The sequence below is a fragment of the Mustela erminea genome, chromosome 10, assembly GCF_009829155.1.
Source record: "Mustela erminea isolate mMusErm1 chromosome 10, mMusErm1.Pri, whole genome shotgun sequence".
Lineage (NCBI taxonomy): Eukaryota > Metazoa > Chordata > Mammalia > Carnivora > Mustelidae > Mustela > Mustela erminea.
The window spans coordinates 16,257,656-16,283,703 of NC_045623.1; the positions used below are offsets into that span (position 1 = coordinate 16,257,656).

The 26,048-nt window shown below is 50.3% G+C and overlaps 2 protein-coding genes across 5 annotated transcripts in view; both read left to right on the top strand.

Moving 5' to 3' along the window:
- SORT1 (sortilin 1) overlaps positions 1–6,329 on the top strand; it is a 63,026-nt gene extending 56,697 nt beyond the window's left edge. For both annotated transcript variants that reach the window (XM_032360648.1, XM_032360650.1), the window contains exons 16-20: positions 1,314–1,430; positions 2,020–2,128; positions 3,542–3,648; positions 3,973–4,096; positions 4,507–6,329. In XM_032360648.1, coding sequence (XP_032216539.1) covers positions 1,314–1,430; positions 2,020–2,128; positions 3,542–3,648; positions 3,973–4,096; positions 4,507–4,521 — 472 coding nt within the window. In that variant the 3' untranslated portion in view covers positions 4,522–6,329. The remainder of the gene's footprint in view (positions 1–1,313; positions 1,431–2,019; positions 2,129–3,541; positions 3,649–3,972; positions 4,097–4,506) is intronic.
- An 847-nt stretch (positions 6,330–7,176) lies between these two features.
- MYBPHL (myosin binding protein H like) lies at positions 7,177–25,187 on the top strand. Of its 3 annotated transcripts, XM_032360652.1 has the most exons (10): positions 7,177–9,275; positions 11,209–11,278; positions 11,745–11,930; positions 20,117–20,205; positions 20,769–20,964; positions 21,194–21,333; positions 21,475–21,634; positions 21,736–21,872; positions 22,907–23,093; positions 23,909–25,187. In XM_032360652.1, exons 3-10 carry the CDS (start codon positions 11,786–11,788, stop codon positions 23,917–23,919), a joined length of 1,065 nt encoding a protein of 354 aa, XP_032216543.1. In that variant the 5' UTR covers positions 7,177–9,275; positions 11,209–11,278; positions 11,745–11,785; the 3' UTR covers positions 23,920–25,187. The 3 variants fall into 3 exon arrangements, 2 of the variants coding, with proteins under 2 accessions (XP_032216543.1, XP_032216542.1); XR_004289714.1 differs by lacking the exons at positions 7,177–9,275; positions 11,209–11,278 and having other exon boundaries at positions 23,909–24,403; positions 25,097–25,187; XM_032360651.1 differs by lacking the exons at positions 7,177–9,275; positions 11,209–11,278 and having other exon boundaries at positions 23,909–23,954; positions 25,097–25,187.
- The last annotated feature ends 861 nt before the right edge of the window (positions 25,188–26,048 follow it).

Genomic DNA, 26,048 nt, shown 5'->3' on the forward strand with positions numbered 1-26,048 from the left:
GAAGCACGGAGGGTGCAGATGGGGCAGGCCCGGGCTGAATGTGCAGCTTAGATAATGGAAGGAAGGTAGTGCTGTGGACAAACACAGGGAAATGGTGGAAGAGGCTGGCTCGAAGGAGAGGACATGATGTGGATTGAGTGCTCTATTTATTTGAGGTTCTGTCAGCAGATTTAGGTGGAGACGTCCAGCAGGAACTTGGAAATGTAGGATCACAGGTCAAGAGAGGTAAAACCTGGAAGTTTTAGCTGCAACAAAGAGTTAAGCTCACAAAGGTAGAGCAGATACAGGGTAAGAGAATGAATTGCAGACCGCAAGCAAGGGTCTGCGTTTCCGGGTTAGGAAGGCAGAGGCATAAACCGTGCAGAGAGAAGCAGGTGAGCCAGCTTTGCGGGGGCGTGGGCAGGCGTGGGCAGCACATGGCGGGGCACAGGGCAGGCCAGACCAGAGAAGGATCCCCAAGGTTGCCAGACTCGTGCATCCTGGGGGCCTCATACATTTGCCTCCAAGGTAGTAGGGGGGATAAATGCACAGGATAAAAAGTGAACAAGTACAAAATATTTGAATAAGAAGTTTGGCCAGTAAAGAAGAAGAGAGGGAAAGAAGATGATACACACAGGTAAGGAGAAGCCCTCAGGTGAGTGGGCCTGATGGTCCCTCCACATGGTCAGCCAAGCAAGGTCCCAGGGCAGTTGGAGGGATGGAGCATGGACACTCATGCGGGGAATCAGCCTTGGAGAGGAGGCAGTATATTACTTCTTGGGGGAAGCAGAGAGAGCAGAGCAGATGGGAAGCACTGTGGAGAGATGGGATAGGATGAAAAGCAGGCAGGCATCCACATTGGAGACAGGGATCTTAAGAAGCTAAGAGGGACAGAAATGGGGCAGGCAGGCAGGATTTGATACATACCCTAGGGTACACACCCAGAGAACATAATGAGTGATTTGGAGGTAAATAAAATGGTGACTAAGCATTGTGGGTTTAGATCTGTCGTTGGTGCCACTGTTTCTCAGTGTCTGAGTTCTCGGCTGAGTCCCCACCCTGCTGCAGGCATTCCCTTCCTGGAGCCGCTGCTGTCTGGGCCAGGCTTCTGGCTACCGAGTCCCAAGTCCACCAGGCCTGCTCCATGAGCCGCTGGTGCCCCAGCTGAGTGTTCTCCGTGTCTGTCCTCCTCAGTGGACCTTCCTCACACGGCTGTTCCTGTGCAGCCACAGACTGGGCTCTCCATCTGCCTGCGCCACATAAAACCTTCATCGATGGTCCCTTCCCTGCCGTTGCGCAGCTCTGAAACATACTGTATTTGTGGACTCTTACAGTGATTTTGGCTACTTCCGTCCAGAAAATGACTCCAAATGTGTGGAACAGCCAGAGCTAAAAGGCCACGATCTGGAATTTTGTCTGTATGGCAGAGAGGAGCACCTGACAACAAATGGGTGAGGCGCCTCCCCTCCTGAGTCATGACAGCCGTGTCCCCATGGTGAAGAGTGAGCTCCCACTCACTGCGCCCTGCACCTCCATGCAGGCAGTGTTCTAGAGCATGCTAGGAAAATACTGTGGAACAGAACTTTCTGTGGCGCTGGAAATGCCTTCTCGTCTGCTGTGTCCCATACGGTAGCCATTAGCCCTGTGTAGCTACTGAACTAATTTTACTTAGTTTAAGTGTAAGTAGCCATTGTGTGGGGGCAGTGCTGCCCCAGAGGAGACACAGTACTTCCCCCACAGTACATACCTCCACTCCCATTTTTGTACGGTGTGTTACCGTGCTTTCCTTGGGCCATGGTTCTTTGGCCCCATCTCGTGGCCCAGAGAGGCAGGCAGGCCTCTGCAGGAAGGCCAGGGATGCTTGGGCTGTTCAGGGCCTGAGACTACACAGAACATCCCCAAAACATTCACAAGGTTCTCCCCTCAGGCCTGAAAGGGGGTGGAAGTTTGAGAAGCTTTTCTGCAGATTTTCAAATCTTGCTTTCAGGAACGAGGAATACATCCTAAGGGTCTGACAAGAAATTGTCTCTGCTTTTTCAGGTACCGAAAAATTCCAGGAGACAGATGCCAAGGTGGCGTGAATCCAGTCCGAGAAGTAAAAGACTTGAAAAAGAAATGCACAAGCAACTTTCTGAGTCCTGAAAAGCAGGTACAGTAAAGTAGATCTGGTTTAGGGACCAGTGGGCTTTTGTCTTCTGCCAGAAACAAAGCGACAGCACTGAGAATTTTATGACTGAATACAAAGAGGCCAGACTACTTCAGGCGGCCTGCACTGTGCACAGGAGACCATTAGGATGGAGGATGGGTCACACAGCATGATAAACTCCATGCTAAAAACTTTATCGGTGGAGGAACAAAGTAGAATTCCATACAATTGTTCTGAATTCTTGGGAGCATCAGGTTGAGGACATTTCTGAGGGCTGAGAGTCATTTAGGGAAAATACTTGAAGTAGGGCTGTAAAGGGCAGGAAGAGAGGAGCCCTGGCCCTCATTTAGGTGGGCTCTGTGCTGAGTCATGCCGAGTGTGCTCAGACTAGACAACTGAACTTCGGTACTAATGGGTTTGTGATGTAGGAGCAGGTTATGAGGCAGATTACGGGTCTGTGGTGCTGAACCATCTGGCTGGGATGTGGGAAGTGGTAAAGAGGAAGCCTTTTGATAAAGCACTGGACCAGCAGTGTGACTGGGGCAGTCAGCTGTGGGCTCCAGTTCCCTAATCCATAAAATGGGAGGTAGATAATCCGCAGTCCCCTCCTCTCCGGCCTTCTGAGGGATGAGGGCCTGACACGGGCAGGATTAGGTAGGAGCAGGAGCTCTTAGCCAGAGCAGAATGTGGGTGTGTGTCCTTCTCAGGGAGCAAGTTCCCTCTTCTCTGCACCCTCACCTTGCATCCCTAGTAGCTATCCTCAGTGTGTGTGTGTGTGATTGGATAGGACTCCCGCCCCCAGGGACACAACAGGTCCCAGATTCCAGTTCTGCCACCTCTTAGATTCACTGAAAACACACATTCCCTATCTCCCGCCCTGAAACAAGTAGGGCCCACTCCAGCAATAATATGAAAAGGCTTATTTGCAAAAACATACGAAAAATGAAGTAAAAACAAGAGTCTTCATGTTACACAATGTCCTGCCTGAGGCAGCATGGGCACAGCTTCTTCCCAGGGACTGACCATGTTCCAGATTTATCTGGCCCACTGTTGTCATTCTCCCCCTTTCCCACTGTGCCCCTAAGTGCTCCACTACTCCACATGGCTAGTGAGGAACAGCTTCAGTTGCTCTTTGACCTAGGTCATTGCCATAGTTCCCAGGGTAACTCAGATATTAGGGCCTGAGTTTGGATCATTCTGGCAGCTTCCGGACAGCTGAAGTTCTGGTTCCCCTCTGCCATCAGTGATACACTCCTGGTAGGATTGAGACAGTCCGGCGGGGGCCGGGGGCGGGGAAAGCACAAAGGGCCTGGAGACTGCAGGTCATTCACAGAGAAACCAGGGGGAGGAGCAGCCTCATTGAGTTCAGTCCTAGCATGTGCACACCTGAAATTGTCTGTGTTTTAATTTGTCAAGAACTCCAAGTCAAATTCTGTTCCAATCATCCTGGCCACCGTGGGATTGATGCTGGTCACAGTCGTAGCAGGGGTGCTCATTGTGAAGAAGTACGTCTGTGGAGGAAGGTAAGGAACATGGCGGTCAGCCAGAGGTACCAAACTCCAGCTGCAGAGGCAGCCCGGGGCGTGTGGTTGAGCCGGCCCCTAGCGAAAACTGGCCAATGGTAATGGTGTTCCTGAAGCATCAGGCCCAGACCTTCTCAGAGCTTCTGTCTGCTACATGCCGACTGTGGGCTGTGCCTCCCATGTGTGTGACTCGTGCTGTGAGTGTGTAGAACTCGGAAAGTCCTCAGGCCTGTGGGAGGCATGTCTCATATCCCATGGCCCCATGTCACATGTCACCATGTCACATGTCACCATGGGATGGCTCACTGAGGTCTCCACCCCCAGGTTCCTGGTGCACCGCTATTCCGTGCTGCAGCAGCATGCTGAGGCCAATGGTGTGGATGGCGTGGATGCCCTGGACACGGCCTCCCACACTCACAAGAGTGGTTATCATGATGATTCAGATGAGGTAAGACTTCTTGACGGGTGGCCCGGAAGCACAAGAAAGGGGTATTCCTGTTCCTTTCAAAATCAGGATCCAACTGAGGCAGAGGGGGCGCGTAAGCCAGCAGCAGCCACTTAATGCCTGTAAGACTTGGCCAGCCCAGAAACCAGGTCAGAACTTTCAAAATAGGAATTTTTTTTTTTTAAGATTTTATTTATTTGACAGAGAGAGACACAGCAAGAGAGGGAACACAAGCAGAGGGAGTGAGAGAGGGAGAAACAGGCTTCCCACCGAGCAGCGAGCCTGATCTGGGGCTTGATCCCAGAATCCTAGGATCATGACCTGAGCCAAAGGGAGATGCTTCATGGCTGAGCCACCCTCAAAATAGGAATTTTTTAGTGTACAAATAATACAGTCTCTGTTTCTCTTCTCAGGACCTCCTGGAATAGCTCTTCAAAGTGGCTGGGACCGAGCACAGATGATGGAACCGCAGTACCTCTCAAACGCCCTGTGGCTCCGACTTGGGGGGAATAAATTTCCCATTGTGAGGGACCCAGCTCTGTTTCTGCTGCTTCCACCAAAGCCAAAAGGACCTGCACTAAAGAAATGTGGGTGGGTGGGGACCTGAAACACTCTCACGATTTGCTCTGAGAAGGGGGGGGAATCTAAATTCTTTAATTTTTTATTTCAAGTTCTGTCTTTTTGCAAAGTATGGGTTCTTTTGGTTTTGTTTCTGTTTGGTAAGGGAAATGGGATTGGAAGGGAATGTTTCACTAACCCCCCTCTTGCATGTTTTGCATGGCGCCTGCCCCCAGGCACCTGCCAACCCCAGCATCAACCATCACCAAGTACTCGGTGCTGTCCCTGGGCTCTGCCGGCGACACGGAGCAGCTGCTGAGAGGGACTCGGGGGCTGCGATGACTGGCACGGCCTGGCGGCCTTTCTCCGGCCAGGGACAGCCCCACGCCGAGAGTGCTACATACCAGCTCCTCACACACACCCCGCCTTTGCTTGCTTGCTCTTTCGGCGACCATGGACCACAGTGGTGTCTCTTCCCCCCACCCCATTTAATTAGGCAATACCCTCGTTAATTGCCTTTTGGCAACTGACTTAACCATGTGCTTCCAAGACACTAAATCAGGAAAACTTAAAGGGCAATATTTTTAACTTGGGGCAGGAAGAAGGGAGCAGCAGGGAATTGACTAGGGTTAGCACCTATTAAAGGACAAATTCTTGCTTCTTCCAAGATCTTTCCAGCCGTGCTTCATGTCTGTGCCTGTGAACTTGCTCAAGGACAGGGAGAGGGCTTGCCCTGGATATCTGCCCAGGCTATGGGGTCTTTCCGCTGGAGCCAAGGGAGGGTGTCTGGGGTGGCCTCTGAGGACTGAACATCACAGTGCTCCATGTCCTCTGCCACCTGTGGGTGTGGTGGTGAGTCCTTAGGATGGCTACTTGCTTGCTGCCTCTTGGACTGCTGTTTGCTGTTGTACATGGAGCCAGGACTAGACATGTTTTCAGATTTATAAACTATTTTTTAAAAATCAAGATTTTATTACCAGGCTCTCTTCCTCACCTATTTTCTCCAGCTTTGCCATCTAATTTGTTGGCATGAAACTTCTGGCCGAACCAACCGAAAACACATGTATAGTGTAGGTGATGTTTTACCTGATGCGTTAAGTTCGTATTTTAAATTTAAGGAAGTTTCCCACTGGACATTTTTTCAGATCAAGTTAACAGTAGAATGTGGTGAGGTGGAGATTTGGGTGGTCACACAGTAATGGAAAGCTGCAATAATTCGTTTTAATAGAGCTTGAATATTTGCTCTCCAGGTATATAGTATAGTACATTTTTGGTCTTAGTGTCCCTACTGTGCTGGCCACAGTTTCTCCCAGTAATTATGGTTGGGACATTCTTTGGTAACTGCCATTTTGCTGCTAGTTCATTTTATGGTGATAAAGTCACGAAAAAGTAGACATGCCAAATCAACTTTTGTCAGAATGCGTGAGCAGATGGCTGTGTTCTCTCCTCCCCAGAATGGATTAACAGCAGCAGGGAAAGTGGGAGAGGGGGTGGATGGAGAAGGTTAGAGACTTTGAAGCTGCAGCAGAACTAAATGAGTCAGGGAGCTTCAGCTGGGAAATAAAGCTAGGGCATTTTCTGTGAAGAGAATTCGTATTTGTTTGAGCCATAGAGCACTGGTCTTTTAGGAAAAGCTCATTCATTTTGCATAGTTTTTAAATTTAAAAAACATTCCAAAGATAGACCAGCTCACAAATGATAACGTGTCAGTCTTTCTCCCGGACACAGTCCCCTTCTGCCCAAAGTGATTCTGATGCCCAGAAAAGACCCACTCCTGCCGCACACCTTCTCCCTGCAGCTTATACTCGCCTGGGCAGATGTGTGCGTGTGTGGTAGTTCTCTGATTTATTTTAGGATGTAGGAAAGTTTATCTTCTTCCTTAACCAAATAAGGTTAGAGCTCTGGGCTTCTAAGGGTATCTGGGACTTCTGTAGAACTTGGCAATTTTCAGAGCACTTTGACTTGGAAACTTAGAACATTCTCGATGAGACTTTCTCTTTGAAGGCCAGGGGTTTGTCGTCCCCATTTTTCAGGAGACGGAGCTGAGGTACAAAAAGTGAGTAAATTGTCCAGGGTCTCTGTGTGCATGGCAAGCAGTGCCGGCCAGTTGTCTTTAGAGCTTTTGAACGTTTTTATGTGTGCAGGGGCTGCGTGCCCAGGGCGGGCAGGGTTCCTGCATACGGTCGCCTCTCTGTCCTTCAGGAGAGGGATGGGTGGCATCTCTGTGGGAGCAGTGTGTCACTCCTTTTTGCCACTGTGACAGAAAATTTTATTCTCCTGTTTTACATGGCTGAAAAACAAAAATTAATGGTAATTTTGAATGTGTATTTAGAAACTGCCCCTCATCTAGATGCAGGTGTGGGCTGTCCCTTGAGGAACTACCTTCTCCCTGTCCTTGTTTTCTCATCCTCGTCTGTCTGGCTGGCTAGCTTAGTTGTTTGGAGGACTGCTAACAACCTGGATCACCCCCTTCATTGGCTACTTAGCTTCCCATCTCAGCCTGCTCACTCACAAAGGTATGCCCTCAGCCAGCAAGTATAACAGCCTATTATCCGTGATGGCTTCGAAGAGAGAACGATTTCTAATTTGTTCTACTGACGTTAGGTTAGGAGCATTATCTTTGAAAGTAAAGTGTAGCTTTTCATCGTATAAAATCTCGGGCTTGATGGTAGCAGAAGAGATGATTTCTGGAGGTTTCAGCAATAGGGTTGAGCACCGTAAGAAAGGTTGGACACATCAGACTGTCTACAGTGGTCTGAGCTTTTAAGTCCGGGTAGAGAACTCACCATCCCTCACCTGTGATCGGCACCTTGGCCCTAAGAGGGCTTTGGGTTGGTGACTCTAGAGGCCAAGGGTGCGTGCACCTGAGCTGGTATTTGAATGGGGACCTCACTTAGGAGAAGAAAGAAGTCTGGAGAGTTCTGGCAGTTCTCAGCTGGGCTCAGAAGATTCAATAGATGAGCTATAACTGAAATTTAGAACTTGCCATCTGCCTCTGAGTAGGCTTTCCAGTGTGTACCTCTCTAATTCCTAGGTTTGCCTCTGGGCCTCTCCATGTCCAAGCTGGCCTTTCATCCATGACACATTAGTAACAGGCTGGCCGCCTCCAGCCCTTGCACTGGCTCTCTACACTGCAGCTGGTTCTCCCATGGCCTGGGTCACAGGACCAGGATACAGAGGGGAGTGCGGAGCCGTCCACACCCACCCCAGGTTGCAGGGCTGGCTGGAGTTTCAGTCAGTTCTCTCTGTTCTGGACTAATCCTTCAAGTAGCGAGGTCCTCTTTCCCTTCAGGAGGCTCTAAGAACCCTGCCTCCATGCGCAAAGGGTGTGGAGCTCTCCCTACTTGTTGTTGGTATTTCCTCCTCACCCCATCTGAAGCCCGGATGCTTGGAACTGCTAAAGTCAGAGCTTCAGCTTTTCGACTTTGCTACTACCTGGCCTCAAGCAGGGAGGTAAACAGGGACTTAAATGTCATTTGAACAAAACCAAAGTGTAAGATGTGCCGCATGACGGAGTACTAGACCAGAAGGCCAGCACTGTAGGCCAGACCTTCAGTGCTGGCCTTCAGCAGGGGCCAGACATTCAGTTTCATCTGCCACCCATGTACCCAGCAGCTCTGGGAGCACCGTCCTGCCTGAGCAGAGCTGGGCCTTGCCCTCGCAGAGGCTGACTGACACGGCAGGAGTATGTTGGTTCCTTGGTTATGTTGCATTATAACAATAAGAGTCACAACATTAATTTGAAACTGTCTTCAACAACTGGCTGTATGCATTTTTTCACACCAGTACATTCTTAAGCATCCTCGTTTATATAGAATAACATAAACTAATCTGTACCTTTATATATATATATATGTACATATATACATGTATAAACTGTATAGTGTACATGTTAATGATTTATTGATATGTCCCAAATCTTTCATGCAGTTCTCATCCTCTGCATGCCCTCAGTTTGCGGTCGGGTGACTTGAATGTTCCTCGATGATCCTGCCCACCTCCCGTGTTTGGACGTCTAGGGAAGGAGGGTTTTGGTCGTATCCTTCTTGTCCTCATGCACAGAAATGCTCAGGGTCCCCACGTGCCTGTTGTTCAACCCTCTCTTGTGTCTCGTTCCCTTTCTGAGCATGTGGTCCCTCCCTGTCCTGTAACTTCTCTGACCCCTCCCCCAGCTGTGGGACAGCTGCCTTCCTACTAAAGTGTAAAGCAGTATTAACATCATTACTGCATGTGCGCTAAAAACCCAAGTCTTCTGTTCCCTTGGGACAGGAAATTGCATGTGGGGTGGGATAATCAAATTTCAGTGACCCATGTCAGTTACCCAACAAAGCCAGACCCCATAGCAAAATTCCACAAAATGGAAATCAAACTTAAATTTCTTTATTAGCATTGTGTAAATAAATCTGGATGTGTTTAACTTTGTACTGGTAATTTTCTGTATATTTGCAATATTTGAGTTAGAAATAAAACAGACTGGACTTTGTTACCTGACCTATGGAAATGACTAAGCTACAGTTTGTTACCGTGATTTCCCAGTTTTCTAGCTTCAGAAATCAAACTCCAGCAACCGGAGAATAAACCAGGTAAAGAGCCAGGCCTGCACTGGTAGCGTGAGAGGTACTAGGTAAGTTGTGGTGGGAAAACTTAGTGTTTCTTGTCCTTTGTGCCCCTTAACTACCTCCCATGGGTATTTGTAGGACCAGCTTTCCCATTCTTACTCCATATGCCCTCTCAGGGTGCGACAGCGAACCACTTCCTTCTGGATAGACGGCAGAGAACGACTGTCCCAAATTAGCTGTTCCTTCAGGCAGGTTTGACAAATGACAATACTGGAAGCTTAAGTTCAGTACTTCCCAGTGGCCTCTCTCAGATTTCTCTTGCTGCTCTTGCTCATAGTCCTGCCTGATTCATTTCATTTAAGGACCTTTCAAAGAGTTGCAGCTTTCCTTGCTCCCCAGGTATTTCTTTTAGGAGAAGTTCCTGTCCACCTCCCTTGAGACTTTAGCCCAGCCTTGAAGACTGCCTCTGAACCTGCCATCCTGGGTGACATTTCCAGTGGATACTTACTCTGACACCATGATCTGAAGATGACGAGGCAGAAGACCTTCCTGTGAAGGAGCCAGCTATCTGGTGGAGAAGTTCCTCCCCTGGGAGATGGCGTATGGTAGTTTTATTTTCAGAGGTCTAGCTAAGCTAGTGTCCAAAGTCTTCCCGCACCAGAATCACTAGGTTGCTTTTTCTTTTCTTTTTTAAGATTGTATTTATTTATTTGACAGAATGAGAGGGAGATCACACGTAGGCAGAGAGGCAGGTAGAGAGAGAGGGGGCAGTAGGCTCCACACTGAGCAGGGAGCCAGATGCGGGGCTCATCCCAGGACTCTGAGATCATAACCTGAGCTGAGGGCAGAGGCTTAACCCACTGAGCCAACCAGGCGCCCCTAGGTTGCTTTTTCAAATGTAGATTCCTCGACCCCACCCAGACCCATTAAATGAGACTGTAATGGACAGACCCTAGGAGTCTACATTTTTAACTTGATTCTTTTACACCTTTATTGCAACAAAGGGCTCAGGCTGAAAGTCTAGGCCAATTTCATATCACCTGGTGTGGGAACTCTGTATTTATAAGGGCTTTGGCTAGAGAAATCAGCCAGAAGCCTTCACACTAGGCCCCACGCGACAAGAGCAGCCTCAGAGGTCAAGCTCTGTAGCTCCGCCTCAGCCATCCCAACTCCTGAGGAATAGTTTCCTGGGCCAGAAGTGCCTCTGCAGGTTGTCCTGGCCCTCAGCCCCAATACTAGCTGCAAAGAGTAGCAAAGCCTCCTGGGAAAGTATCGACTCTGCCTCCAAATTGAGGGCTAAAGGGAAAAATGAGTGTAAAGAGCCCATTCAACTACACTCTTTTTTTTTTTTTCCATAAACGAAAAGGCTGGTGGGGATAGGTGGGAACTCTGTACTTTCCATTCAACTTTACTGGGAACCTAAAGCTGCTGTAAAAAGTAATGTGTACACACACACACACACACACGCACACAGGGATGCTGCTTTCTAGAGCTAGTAAAGCAGGGGTGTGATAGGAAACCGTTTGGATGCAGTGGACAGGACATGAGGAATGGTGACTTGGTAAGCCTAGACATCACACAGAACCTTCGGTGAGTTACTAACACAGTGGTCTGGCCACTTCCTTCCACTTTCACTGTTTTCTCTTCAACACGGTCATGGTGTCAGCATCTCTGGTCTCAGAGCCCAAGGCTCTGCGGTTCAGAGTTCGTGATCCGCCCAGGGTCACCTCCATCCTGAGCGAGTAGCACAGCCAGAAGTGACACCCACACCCTCCGGCCTCTCAGCCCTGGCTCCCCTCCACTGTGGCTGCCTCTCACTCCGCTGGTGCTTTATCTCCGAGGCAAGGGAGCACTCAGAGGGCCACATGCCGACCTCACCTAAAAATAGCTCACATTTATGGAGCACTTAGTCAGCCACATTCTGCTAAGCACTTTACACAGATTGCCTCTTGTAATCCTCACGACAACCCTGTGGTCCTTATCCTCTCCGTTTTGCAGGTGAGGAAGCAGACCTAAGAGAGAGTGACATGTGGCCAGTCACACCAGCTAGCTGGTGATGGAGCCAAAGGTGAGGCCAGCTGGTCTGGCCCCGGAGTGTGGACTCAGCTTTCTCCCACTACCACTAGGCAGTTAGGCGGAAGGGATGGGGACAGACCCCATAAAGGGAAAGTGGGTAAGAACTTAGAGCTCTCCGACTGTGGAGCTGAGAGAGTAGGAGCCCTTAAAGATGTGCCTGTGAACACGCTAAGCCTGCTAAGCCTGGCCCCCATTGTTCGATCTGATCTGTGCGTGCAGTCAGGGGAGCTCAAGCCCTCCCCGCCCTCCCCAGTGCTGTGCGAGGGCTGTCACCTCAGCCCTCCTGCGGCTATTCTGGGCTGCTGTCTGATCTCCCTGTCTTCCCCAGTCCCTGCTTCAGCCCTTCTGCTGAGAGTAGCTGGGTGGGAGAAGGCCAGCCAGTTACATAAGCCCGTGGCTGGGACCCTGGGAGGCCAGGCTGGAGAGCAGGTGCTTAGCCCCTCCCTCACCACCAACAGTGAAAATCTCCCGCTGGAGCCCAGCCTTGGGGTGGCCCAGCATGGAGGCAGTCACAGCTCTGGAGGTGCCCTCGGGATCCACACTGAAGGTGAAAGAAACGCACACGGCTGATGCTGAAGGACCCCCCGCTTCATCTCGACAAGAGTCCAGCAGCCCCATTCCCCAGCTCCTGCCCCATATAGAAGGTGACCCGTGGGGTTGGGAAGGGTGGGGCGGCTGGGTCAGTAGGAGTTGGGGAGGTCTCCCTAACACCCGGCTGCACCTCCTTAGCTTTGTGCAGAGGTGAACGGCTTCATGGGACTGGTACCCAGGATGGAGGAGCACTGGTTCGAACCCCCACCCCTTTCCTTGGTGGATTCTTATTTGCTGCTCAAGTGTCTGCCGGGTTTGTGCTTTTTGGGTGAGAAGTCAGTGAGTGGTATTTGCAGCCCTTTACAGTGACTAAAGATGATCTGTTTATATTTGTACTTGTAATAAAATGTCCCAGAGACTGAGGACCTGATCTACTAATACCAGCCAGGAAGGGAATGAGGGGTGAGATGGTGGCCATCTGGATTGGGGGGGGGGCAATGAAAAGTCTCTAGCAACTGAGAGATTGGGTGGTGAACAAATAGTGCAGGACACTCTGCCTGTCGCTCGGCAGTGCCGTGGATCGAGGAGCTATACTAACGCTCCAGCTGGCTCCCAGGGAAATCCCCAGCCTCCTGGGGTCTGAGCTCCATGGAAGAAGAGCCCATCCAGGAGAACTACTGGCCTCCCTTCCACAGTATTCTCTGTGAGCCTCTAAGCAAAGAGGCACTTTTGAGCCAGGAGGTGGTGGGTGGCCCTCCTAGTCCCGGCTGTCCCTGCCAGCGGCCCCGCCACCCATTCCCCAGCTCCCCCTGGCTGAGGCCTCTGCAGCTCACAGCTCTGTGAGCTCTGTGATGTTCACTTGGGGTGTCACCCGTTGGGCCTGCTCAGCTGGCCAGACATGAAAGGCAGAAGCCAGGCTTTTTTCTTTCTGTGCATTAACCGGCAGGAGGGACTATGGGCACCTTACATATTTAAGACAGTTACCTGCACTAAGTCCCTACTTTGGGCCTCTCGACATCTTGAGTGCAGGGGATGGGAAGACTGCAAACAAGAAGCTCATGGAACCCCAGGGTAGGGGGAAGTAGGAGAAGATGACGTGATCTAGACTCTGCCCAGTGCCACCTTGGGCAGTTCTGTGCCCTTGGACAAGCCAACCAACTGCTCAGTTTCAATTTCCTCTCTGTAAAATGGTAATTAACAATATCTACCTAGTAGGGCAGCTGAAAGGATTATGGAGACGATCCGAAGTGCCTCAGAAGAGGCAAGCTAAGATGTGAAGAGATGATAAGGTATTTCCAAGTCAGGAGTGAAGACTAAGAGTTCTACCTGCAGGGGCGCCTGGGTAGCTCAGTGGGTTAAGCCTCTGCCTTCGGCTCAGGTCATGATCTCGGGTCCGGGGATCGAGCCCCGCATCGGGCTCTCTGCTCAGTGGGGAGCCTGATTCCTCCTCTCTCTCTCTGCCTGCCTCTCTGCCTACCTGTGATCTCTGTCTGTCAAATAAATAAAATCTTTAAAAAAAAAAAAAAAAAAGAGAAGAGTTCTACCTGCAAATGGGGTTGACTAGGGGAAGTTGGCTACCTCCTGTCATCCTTATAGGAGACTCTGGGTTTTCGGGAGCTGTTTAGATGTCACAGGGAGAGAGCTGGCTGAGTTTGCTCCATGGAAAAGGAGGTTGAGGGAGCAGAAGTTACTGTGAGCACTGAGGCTGGGATAGTCTTCTTTTTCTTTTTTTTTTTTTTTTAAGATTTTATTTATTTACTCGAGAGAGAGAGAGCATGAGAGGGGAGAAGGTCAGAAGGAGAAGCAGCCTCCCCGCAGAGCTGGGAGCCTGATGTGGGGCTCGATCCCAGGACTCCAGGATGAGCCGAAGGCAGTGGTTTAACTCACTGAGCCACCCAGGCACCCTGAGGCTGGGATAGTCTTGAGACAGAAAACCAGTTCTTCCCAAAAAAGGTCCAAGGAACAAGCCACAGAGAGAATGAGAGCCAGGACTGCTGACTCCGGACTTGGCGGGTCTCCCTAAGACCCTGGCAGACAGCATCCAACCCACCCACACTCCTCCCTCTGCTGTGAGTAGATGCTGTGGGCCGTGGGCTCCTGACAGCCCCTGGCCATCTCCAACGAGTGCAGCCTCAAGAGCCCCAGGCCTCAGGGCCACCAGCGCCAGCAGCTCAACTCATTAGCTTCCCAGAGGTCAAGGGTAGTAGGCACTGCTTGTGATAGTTTGCAAAGTATGTTTGATTCTGTTATCTGCTTAGGGAACACAGGAGTTCAAGTCCCAGCTCTGTACTGTGACCCTAGGCAAGTCAGTGAGTGCCCTTCTCTAGGCTTCCATTTTCTCATCTGTAAATTGAAGGATAACCTTTTGATGGCTATGGACACCTAGGAAATTCTGATGACATCTGTGGAAACTTATTCCAGGAAAAATACTCAAAAAATTTTGGGGAACTCACAGAATCCCTGAAGCCCATTTGAAGGTCCTTCAGGATAGCATGGACCTGGCCTAGATGGTCCCTAAATTCCCGTGAGCGCCAAGGCCTTTTTTTCTCCTTTTAATACCTCCTCTATTTTGTGGGGAGCATTGCGGGATCCAGAGGGGTCCTGCAGTAGGCGTGGAAAACAGAATAGTCACCAGAAGCAAAAATTCATTTGCAACGTCAAATTAGCCTGCAAATGTCTAACACTGAGCTTTCAGTCAAGAAAGCCTGCTCTGTGGCTAAATAGGCAAATGTAGGCAGCCAGCACTGGGAAACAATTTCCGTCTGCCTTCAGCACTACACAGAGGCACTGGGGCCTGGAGGCAGCACCTCCAGGTGGGAGGTGGGGGACAGGTTGCTCCCCTGCTGTGGAGGAGAGGAGGATCTGAGACCCAGAGGAAGGGTCCATCTGCTGATTTCAGAGTAACTGCATCTCCTTTCAATCTCAATTGTTCTGTCTTCCAGGCGTGGGAAACTGGAGCCCATGCCTGGGAGCAACCTTCCTTCCTTTTATTCTTCTTCCCTCCCTTCTTACTTTCCTACCCTCTTTCTTCCTTCTACAAACATTTCTTTCATGATTATTATGTGGCAGGCACTGTTAGAAAAATGAACAAAATAGGCAAAAATAACGCCCCTTGTGAAGGTTCCATTCTAGTATAAGGAGATAGACAATAAATAAACAAGTAAGATATAGAATGTCAGAAACGGGCCGAAAAATGAGGCGGAGGAGGATAGAAAGTGCTGGGGGTGGGAAACTTGTTTGCTATTTTAAGCAGGATATTCAGTGAAGGTCTCATTAAAAAGGTGCTATTTGAGCGGCTATTTATTTATTTATTTAAAGATTTTATTTATTTATTTGACAGAGAGAGATGAGCAGCAATTTAAAGGAGATGAGAGAACAATGCATGCAGATATTTGAGGGGAATGTTTTCTGTTTAGAGAAAATAGTTAGTGCAAAGGCCCTGAGGCAGGAGTGTGCCCTATGGATGGGGGCCATTGTGCCTGTAGCAGCTTGAGAGAGAGAATGATAGGTTTGGGTGCAGGGAAGTAGCAATACCATTGTGAAGACTGACTCAACACTGAGACTGATGGGGCAGCCTGGGCAGGGTTTTAAGTGAGAACTGACATGATCAGGTATAGGTTTTAAGGCTTATTCTGAATGCTGAGTTAAGCATAGGCTATAGGCAGGCCTGAGACACTAGCAAGGTCATCAACTAAGGATGAGGATGAGGGAGAAGGTATGGAGCTTTTTGAAGAGGAAGGTATGCAGCAGTCACTCAAGAGAAGAGGAGGCTGAGTGGGAAGTCTGGAAGGATTGCAAGGGGGCTATTGGGAGTTAGTGGTCAGTGTTAGTGGCTCACAGTCAGCCTCTCTTGTATTTTTCCCCAGTGTGCAGATGTGGGCACTAAGGGGCTGGAAAGCATTTAACTGGTGTTGGCCATGGCGAGGAGTGCAGTGGAGTACCAGAGGATTAAGGGAGCTGAGTGGGTACACAAGGGAGTGAGTATAAGGACTGGACTGTAAGTTGGGTAGGAAAGAGCGTGGTAACCAAGAGGGTGATGGGGAGTGCAGGGGTGGGAAGGCGTGGGTCAGAGGTCTCAGTGGTGCCGCAGGATCTGGTGCCAGAGAGCAGATCTCTAGCAGTGGAGACTGCGCTCGTCAGGAAATGCCTGTCAAGGTAACAAATGGGTCTCAGAACTGAAGTCCCCAAAACAATAGATGTTTATTTCTGTTAAAAAGTTTCTCTATTTATTTCTATTAAAAATAGTTCTGCATGCAATAATTTCAGGCCCCAGGCCTCTTCCCTCTTGTGGCTCTGCCATAAATCTCCTCAGACTAGTGTTACTCTTTTATGTCCTTCTGGTTTTTTTCTGAGCTTAGTTTCACAGTCTTCAAGGAGTTGACACTCTTGTCCTTCACAAGGTACTTCAGAGGTCACTTTTCCTATGACACTACTCCAGACAAGTTTCTTTTCTTCTTTTAAAAAACTTTTTTTAGGATTTATTTTTGTGAGAACAAGAGAGAAAGCACAAGGAGGGAGAGGGGCATAGGGAGAGGCAGGCTCTCCACTGAGTAGGGACCCCAATGTGGGGCTTGATCCCAGGACCCTGAAGGCAGATGTTCACCCAACTGAGTCACCCAGATGCCCTCCAGACAAGTTTCTGATAAGGCGAAGGCCACATCCTATTTCAAAGCCATAGCTTGCCTTGTGCATTTCCTCTTTCTGGGTAGTTCACTCACGCAGACACGAGCACGCACACACTCACGTGCTCACACGCTCACACACTTACCTGAGTACATGCCCACACCGTCTCATACTTGCACACACTCTTGCACAGGCACTTTCTCTCACACATAGGTGTACACACACGCAGCCTTCATTCTTTCAATGTGTCTGTCTTGTTCCTTCACGCTCCACACCATAAGTAATAACATCAACATGCAGTTTGCAGCCCTTAAGAAATTGCTGGAGAAAAGTCTTTAATGGCGCAAAGAGAAATTTTGAGAGAATAGGAACACCTATTTCCCATGAGCATAGAATAAGGAAACTCCATTCAGCAGAATGGAGTTAGGGTAGAATTAAGAGGAATTTTCTAATCCAGAGGAGTCAAGATCTTTGGACTTTAAGTAGTAGTCTCCTTCTCTGCTAATTTTCAAGAAAGAATTAGCATTCTGTCTGAGAGAAAGACTGCTCAGAAGTCAATGTCTCTCAAAGCACTTTTCAAAATGCCTTTTCCCCAAGACTACGAATGGAAGAAAACCATGCTGTGACTGTCTCAAACCTGGTCTCAGAAGACCCGGGCTGTGCCACAGGGCTGTCTCTGGTTCACAGCTGTGCTGGCATCTGAGGAACAGAAAGACATTGGGCGTTTCCCCAAGGTCGGTACAATTAACACCTCTCTTGACCACAGATGTGTGAAAAGAGGTGCCCCAAGTGAGCCCTCCGATGAACATTCTTAGCAAAGGGGCAGATTACTCGCTTGCTCTGGCACACCAGAGGACCGGGCTGGAGCTGGGGAGAGCATTCCGCTGCCCCGGGCGCCCCCAGCTGCCAAGTACTCTCCTGCCACCTCCCTCACTCTGTCAGCTGCTTTGGCCTGGAGCCCATCCTCTTTCCCCCAGCTGGGGTCTGGGAGCCTGCTGAGCACAGAATCCTCACCTCCTAATCTTCAGACTCACAACATTCTGCTAACGTAAGTTGTTCCCTGTCAGTTCATCATCTAGTCAGGGAGTCCCGCCTAGAAGCAAAGAACTGCCAGGGGAGCCCCCCCGGGGAGGAAGAGACTGCCATCCCGGTGGTCCCCTTCTCCTCCGTCTCTCTGCCCCCGCTGGTATCCCCTCTGCATCTCAGGGCTGTTCTGCTCGTCCTCCTCCTAAGGCCACGCTCTTAATTTATGTTCCTCATAAACCTATTTCTCTGATCATTCTCTTCAGTTCAGGTGAACCAATGGGAGCATCTTCCAAGGGAGTTATCTAAGAAACACAAAAGGCACGAAGTGGGCAGAAATCTATAACTCAGCTTGCACTTATCCATAGAAAAGCCCATTTCCCACCTGAGCTTCTAGCAGGGCTCAGACAGCACGCCTTCCAGGCGTGACGACCTGGGTTCCTTTCCTCACCCCAACCTGTCCAACTCTGGAGGGTGTCCCCTCTGCCTTCCCTTCTTTGCCTCCTCCTTCTCCTAAGGGCGAGGTCACAGGCAGGGCCCTGACTGTGGTGGCCACAGAGGACAGCGGAGGGAACAGCAGAAGGCCCCAGGGGACAGCAGAGGCCCCGGAAGTGGGCAGAGACCCCGAGCTCAGAGAACGGGTCCTTCAGGCCGAGCTCAGAGAACGGGTCCTTCAGGCACACACTTCTAGACTGGGAGGCAGCCTAACTTCACCAATGTGTTTCTCGCTCCGAGCCCTTTCCCTCCTGTCTTCTTGTTCCTGGTGCTCGTCTGGGTCTTTCTGCGTCACGCAGGCCAAGCAGGAGACAGCAGAGCCAGCTTCTCTCCAGCAAGCATGAGGGGCTATTTCCCCACCTGACAGTGGGGAACCAAGCCCAGCAAGATGAGGTTTGACCCTTCTTTTCAATCGCCGCCCTTCTTTTTCAGAAAACTCTTAAGTCATATCCGCTTGTTCTCAACTCCTTGGTTGCTCGCCAAGACCGCCACAGGAGGGGCACACATCACACAAACACTTCTTCTGTTTTTCATGCCCCACCCCCTTCCAAACCGTCAAAGTCGAATAGAGGGCAAGTGCAACAGTGTCGTTCAGCTGCCTGGGGCTGGGTCGTTGTGGTGTTCTTAGGTCAGCCCTAGCAGCACAGGCAGAACAGAGAGCGCAGAGGCCCTGCGTCATTCAGTTCCTGCTTTTGCCAGGGCCCTAGGTGAAGTGTAGTCCAAGACTGCACCCCCCAGGGGGAAACGTAAACCACACAGTGAAAAGGGAAGATAGATCAATGAGATGGACGGCGTGTGCTCAGTACATGTTTATATTCATTTACAAAGGCTAAAAGTGATCTCAAGACGGTCATGGGGCTGGCCAGGGGAGGGAAGCTCCTGGTCTCTAAACCGTGGGCTACGCATTGAGGTGTAGGAAGAACACAGTGAAAACTCTCTTCACTTGATTTTGAATTTGACCACTCGGAAGTTTGCCTTGCGTCGTGTACATATTTAAACAGTCCAACTTATAAGTAAACACACATATGCTGTGGTAGAAGGCTCAGGAATGTATTTGCAGGGAAGTGTTATCAGAAAGTTTGGAATCCTCTGTCAAACCGTTGTGCAGTTTGCCACAGTTGTGAATGGGGTGAAGTTTTGACAGCTGCTCCAGTGAATTGTGGGGAGAGGCTGGGGAGTTGGTGAGACCTGAGGTGCTATCACATTTCACTTAAAGCAACAACAGCAGGAGACCATGTGTGCCCCTGGAGAGGACACCAGAGCCCTAGAAAGCTGGGAAATGGTGCCGTGTAAGCCAAGCTCCCAAGGGAACCCAGGTGGGATGTTTGCACTTTCTCAGCCAAGGCCGCCCAAGGCTTCATGTGAGGGGAGAGGTCACAGCTGGTCAGCCTCCATACCTTACACTCAGCACTTTCTGAGCATCTCCTGCCTCCATCATGGAAGCCAAGGGACAGGAGCTAATCCCTCTTCTCACTGGAACACACCTGGGAGATCAAGGAGTAGTGAGCAGTGGGCCTAGTCTTTCCCAGATCCTATTCATACAAAGCAATGGTCCATGAACTGGAGGAGCACCGGGCAGGTGCCCAAGCGGGCAGCGTGCAGAGGAAGGGACCCAGGGGTCAACTCCCGGAGCGGTGATGTCGGTGCTGCCTAAGTGGGTCCTGTGTGACTCTGCCCTCAGAGTGGAAAGCTTTCTCCTCAAGCTGAGAAGTAGGGCTGACCCTTGGACGTCAAGACTAACATTGAAAGTGGCTTTGATAAAAGAAGTGCTGTTAAGGACAAACGTAGGAAGGGGGCTGAGAGACAAACTGCACAGGCTAAACCATTCTGTGTGCAAACAGAAAAAAGAATCTTGGTTGATGAAAAGTCAGTAGTTTGAGAGTTACCCATTAAAAGAAGTAAGCATCAGGCTCACACTTCGGTGCTTTCTGCCAAGACTTGAATGCTCTCAAGGGGATCTTTCAGCCAATCACTTTTGCCTAAATCCCAGTGAGACGATGGGAGCAATCTTCCCGTTCCCTAGGAGAAGCTGGATTTGCTGAGCACCTGGGTCATCTGCCCATGAGGTACAGCCAGATGGTGTCCACTTCCTTCGAGCTCTGCTCCTCCCACCCTAGGAGGCTCACCACCCACTCCTCCCTTTCCTTCCATCACTCAGAACACCCCAAGATCTGGCTACCTCGGACCCTGAGGCAGACCTATATCCGGAAGGTCGGAGACACTGTGAACCTACTAATTCCATTCCAGGTGATCATGCTGGCCCCGTGCTGGGTCCATGTTGGGCCCATGCTGGGACCAGGCCAGGGTTTTAATTTGGAAACGGATACTAAGAGTCTTGTTGGCACTGGAGCAGTCATGCTGGCCTGGAATGAAGGGGGCCATGTCACCATAAGTCTGAGGCAGAATGACCCTTCCAATTTGCACTCCTGATGTGGGGTTTGGGCTGGGCATGCCACAGGTGATGAACTGAGGCTACCCTATGTCCTTCAGTCAGCAGAGTTCTGGGAGCTCTCAGTTTAGAGGGCTCTTGGGGGGTTAGGCAGCTCTAGTTAGTCTCAGCTGCCCCAGGTGACCTAAACCCAGAGGGTGGGAAACTCAAAGCTAAACCCCTTCGTTCCACCCATGATCCTTAGGCTGTTGATGAAAGATGCCAGTCTCCTGGGACAGCCCACCAATTTCTAACTCAAGGCATTTTCAGTTCAAGTCAAGTCACCATGGGGACCTGGGGTGGCTCTGACTCCCCCCCGCATTGCGACAGGGAGGGTCATAAGCCCTCTTGGGGATCCTCACAGTCCTTTCCCATTTCTTAGGGCAAACCCAAACCTCGAGCCACCTGGACACATGATGGCTGTGCCTTGGATGCCAGCCGTGTGAGTGTGCGGAATGGGGAGCAGGACTCCATCCTCTTCATCCGAGAAGCCCAACGTGCTGACTCGGGTCGCTACCAGCTCAGTGTGCAGCTGGGAGAGCTGGAGGCCACTGCCACCATTGACATCCTGGTGATCGGTACAATGCAGGGAGTTGGAGAGAAGTGGTCCTCAGGGGCTCCCTCTCCAGGCTAAAGAGGAGCCATCACAGAGAGTTGGGGAAGCTGGGGTGACTCCTCACCGAGGGGGGGGCACAGTGGTGGGTGAGGGGAAGTGTGGCTGAGCAGAGAAGGGGAGGGGCACTCCCGAAGTGGTTCCCAGGCATATGTGAGTGGTACCATGCCTGCTGCCATGCTTGGCCCTTTCAGAGAGGCCAGGCCCTCCTCAGAGTATCAAGTTGGTGGACGTTTGGGGCTCCAATGCTACTCTGGAGTGGACACCTCCCCAAGACACGGGCAACACGGCACTCCTGGGATACACCTTGCAGAAGGCTGACACAAAATCTGGGGTGAGGCCAGCTGGGAGGGAGTGGGGAGAGAGGAATAACGCATTCTGGAATGGGGCTCTGGTAGCTCTGTGCAGTGGGCTGAGGTGGAGTGAGTTCACAAAACAGGGGTCTCATTCACGACATCTTCTTGGGACCCCTAAGCTGTGGTTCACGGTGCTGGAGCGTTATCACCGCACCAGCTTCACAGTCTCCAACCTCATCGTGGGCAACTCCTACGCCTTTCGAGTCTTTGCTGAGAACCAGTGTGGGCTCAGTGAGACAGCCCCCATCACAGCCGACCTTGCCCACATCCAGAAAGCAGGTAGGACCCGGGGCCTGCGAGCTGGGAAGAGCTGAGGATGAAGAGTAGAAGAGGGCTGGGGCTCTCAGGCACTACAGCGTGGCCCTTCTTGGTCCCCTCAGCAACTGTCTGCAAGATCGAGGGGTTTGTGCAACGAGATTTCTCTGAAGCCCCGAAGTTCACCCAGCCTTTGGCGGACTGCACCACAGTCACCGGCTATGACACCCAGCTCTTCTGCTGTGTCCGCGCTTCTCCTAAGGTGAGCGGGAGTCCTGCCCATGGGCCAGGCCACACCATTCCCTGCTCCTGCCCTAATCTCCGCCATGTGGAAGAGTGTTCTAACCACATCATTGTTCCCCCTACCCTGTTCCCCATCCCCTGCCCCTTCCACAGAGGCTCAGGCAGGCTGTGAATAGTCAGGGCACTTAGAGTCCAAGACAGGCTGATGTGGATATGGATGTGGATGATGCTTTCCAATTTCCTTTTCCAATTTCCTCATATATGAAGATGTCACTTACTGGTCTGCTGGCAGCGGGGCGTGAGTTCAAGTTGTCTCTCTGGCAGAGGTGATGGAGTCTCTCTGGTTTCTCCTTTATCACCCACTATGCCTCACCTGTTCAGGGCCATCTGCATGCCAGGTGTCTAGAGTTGAGGCCACGGCTCAGAGAAAGTCTTTGTTCAATCTGGTCACTGTCCTTCTGGATACCATACTGCATAAACCAGCGCTAACAACCTTACTAAGTACCTTTCGCATAGGAGTCCTGGGCCAGGCTGCATGGAGATAGTCTCAGAAAGAGAATGTCAATAAGCACACTCTAGAAACTACTTTCTTACCAAAGGAGCAGCAGTGAGTCCCAAGCCAACAGTGGGAACAGAATATGAATGATTCAACAATGTATATACAAAAAAGAGGAGATCCTGAGGCCCGGTACTTGGGATCCATGAGGGGGCTGCTGGCGCAGGATGGGACAGAGGTCCCACCTTTTTTCTAGTCAGGAATAGTTGAACAAGGCAAGGTTTCAGGTGCTTTTTTAAACCAACAGAAGGAGCTTAGGAGGCTTTTGAGGGTACTGGAAAGGGAGTACCTCCCCAAACATAAGGCATGGGGAGCTTTCCAGGAGACCATTATCTCTTCTAGATCCCGTGTCACCCGTTCTTAAGGCACCCTACTCCTCCCACTTCTCTGGCCAGTGTGTCCCCAGGCCTTGTAGGCAAGGAGTCCCGGGAATTGAGCACAGAAAGAACAACTGGTTCTCATCACTCCTGTGCTGGCCCCTCGTCTTTATCTTCCAGCCAAAGATCATCTGGCTGAAGAACAAGATGGATATCCAAGGCAACCCCAAGTACAGAGCTCTCAGTCACCTGGGAATCTGTTCTTTAGAAATCCGCAAGCCTGGTCCCTTTGACGGGGGAATCTACACCTGCAAGGCGGTTAACCCCCTGGGGGAGGCGTCTGTGGACTGTCGGGTGGATGTGAAAGGTAAGGGCAGAACTCATTCCTTCTCTCCACAGCTGGAAAATTCGGGGATGGAGCTACAAACCTGCAGGGAGCAGGGCTTGGCTGGCTCCCCCTGCAGGTGCTTTCGGCCCTGTTAACATCAGGATGGATGTGAAGAGCCATTTTTATCCTCCAGTATCTTATTACTCTCCAACATTATTCTGTAATACAGGATAGCTAGTTCCATTCTGCAAAGGAGAAACCTGATGCACAGGGCAGTGATCGGTTTACCCACGATCCCCAGCACTGCTTAAGTGAGAAGTCAGCACTGTGGTGGAAAGAGCACAAGCCTCCTGGCCTTCGCTCAGATCGTTTGTCTTGAAATTATACAGTCTTTGACTGAGTCCGGGAAAGCTGCAGCTGTCTGTCAGGACTTGCCCCTCCGGTTTGCTAAAAGGGAGAATTGCACATCCTCTCTACCTCTTTTAAAGTATTCATTCATCCACCCATTCCTGTCCCCCTGTTCAGATGTCCGTCATTGCATTTAGCGTATTGTTATGTAAGTACCTGTTTATTGATCTGTTTCTCCATTAAGGGACATTCTGACTTGCCTTTGTCATCATCGCCCACCCCCACCAGTGCTGAGCCCAGTTTCTGACACACAGTGGGCACTCTCTAAGTGTGCATAGCTTGAATTAGGAATGAACAGGCCATTGCACGCCCTATTTTTCCCCATGTGGAGACTCCTAATTAGCACCATGGACTCTGGAGAGACCTATTCCTGCCCAGTGCTCTACAAGAAGGTTTCCCAGAGATTTCGGAGATGTTAACTCTGAGAAATGTCTGAATTCTTGCAGCTCCTCATTGAGGCTCCCCAAGAGGATTAGGGCAACTCTGACAAAGGTAAGGAAAGAGGGGCTGGGGTTCTGAAAGGAGTAGGTCATGTTTATGACTAGTGTTGAGTCTGAGACAGACGTTTATTCCTGAGTCTTTCAACCATGCAGCCAATGGTGACTACTTTCCTCTTAACCACTTTCTTTGGGAAGCTACCACATCATCTCTGTGAAAGGAATTTACTATAGATGGTACTACTTGTGTCACATCCTCTATCTATCTCTACTCAAGTTGATGACAGGTATTAAACCTAAGGGACCTCTGGAAAGGGATGACAGCATCTACCTAACTGTAAGCGGGTTCTGCGGGAGGGAGGCGGGCAGGCACTATACGAAAAGGCATCAAGGGAACCATCAGGAATGGAGAATGGAAGGTCACCACCAGCAAGTGGCAGCAGCAGGGAAAAGGAACAGGAAGCTGCTTCTAGTCATTGTTTCTACCTCAGAATCATGAGCATGGTGAGAAACAGATTAGTTTGCTTATTTTCTGCCTGGAAGTTTACGGATTCCCTCCCTTCTGAGAGAAGAAACCACCATTATCATCATGCCAATAATAATTGAACATGTGGGTATGTGGTCCCAAGCAGCACATTACTGGCAAAGGGCAACTCAGATCACTGTTTAAAATGGGATAGCGTGTTCAGGTTCTGAATCACGCACAGTAGAAATGCTGTGTACGAACTGATGAGTGGGGTGAAAAAGCAGCTTGTGGGAGAATTAAGGAGAACTGGTTCCCAGTGTCTCCTTGGATTTGCAGTTCTGGGCTGATGAAAATTGAGAGAGAATACCAACCTAGAAGCCATTTATTTGAGTCCATCATCGATAAAGAGCAAATAAAAACCCTCAGGGATGCATTAAAAGCACAGACTTCTCAGGAGAACTCTCTCTGCCGGTTGGCTTGCAAAGACAGTTCTCTGGCCACCCCTCAGTCCCCTCTCTGGGCTAATGTTAATGTCACGTTGGGGTTAGCCTTGTCAGGAGGACTTGCTCTGCTACCTCTCTCTCAGCCATCATGGGCAACACAGCAGAGTAAGTAGAGAAGCGACAGCACAGGACCCTGGGACCAGGGATAGGATTGCCTCAGCATCCTGGCTGTGCACTGGGTGTTTGCTGTTAGAGCCACAACATACTCTTTCTTTTCTGTGCCTCCAGGAAGCCCAACGGTGGTGAGACTGTGTTCTCAAGGAGCTCCAGCACAGCGTCTGCTTTGGACTAATCTAAATAAATGTGTGGATCCTCAGTGCCTCAGTGTCCATCTGTTTGAGCCACTCTCTATGGGAAAAACATTTAGAACATTGGAATCCTTTAGCCAGACTGTATGGAATCTGCAGACCCTCACACTCCTCTTTCTCCCCATACCCACATTCTCTTCCGCAGAGGTTTCTAACACCGTCCTTTTGTCTAGAGTCTATGCCAGAGCTGAATTCAATTCTATCCAGTGCCTGTTACTAAAAGAGATGCTGAATATGACTTGTACTCTTCCTCTCTGCACTTTCCAGTATAAGTTGGAAAACAGGACGCACGTCCATCACAGAGACACAGACAGCAGAACACATAAACACGTACAAAGCTGATTAAAGACAGAGCACTGAGACTCGAAGGCTGGGAGATACTGAAGAAAGTAGAGCAGTCTCATTAAGTCCTGGGGAAAGAATAAAGGTGAGGTACCCTTGCCTACCTGTTTGTTTTCATTCTTATAATAAGTAAAATATTAAAGGCATTCTCCGATGGAGTCTGCAAAAGATAGCAATTCCTCCCATCCTGGCTAGGATGGGCATAGTGCTCTTCCCACCAAGAGCTGGAGTCTATTTCTCCTCCCCTTGAACCTGGGCTGACCATGTGACCTCCTTTAACCAAAAGAATATAGCGGAAGTGATGCTGTGACAGTCTGGGCCTAGACCTCAGGAAGTCTAGTAGTTTCTGCTTTTGCTTCTGGAGGTCAGCTCCCATGTAAAGAATCTCAGGACAGATTACTGAATTATGAGAGGCCACATGCAGGACAACCAAGCATCCCAGCCAACAGTCCACACCACAGCCCCTAGGCATGTGTGGCCACCTGAGACCCTTCAGCCCTAGTCAAGCCCAGCTTACTCCCAGTGGAGCA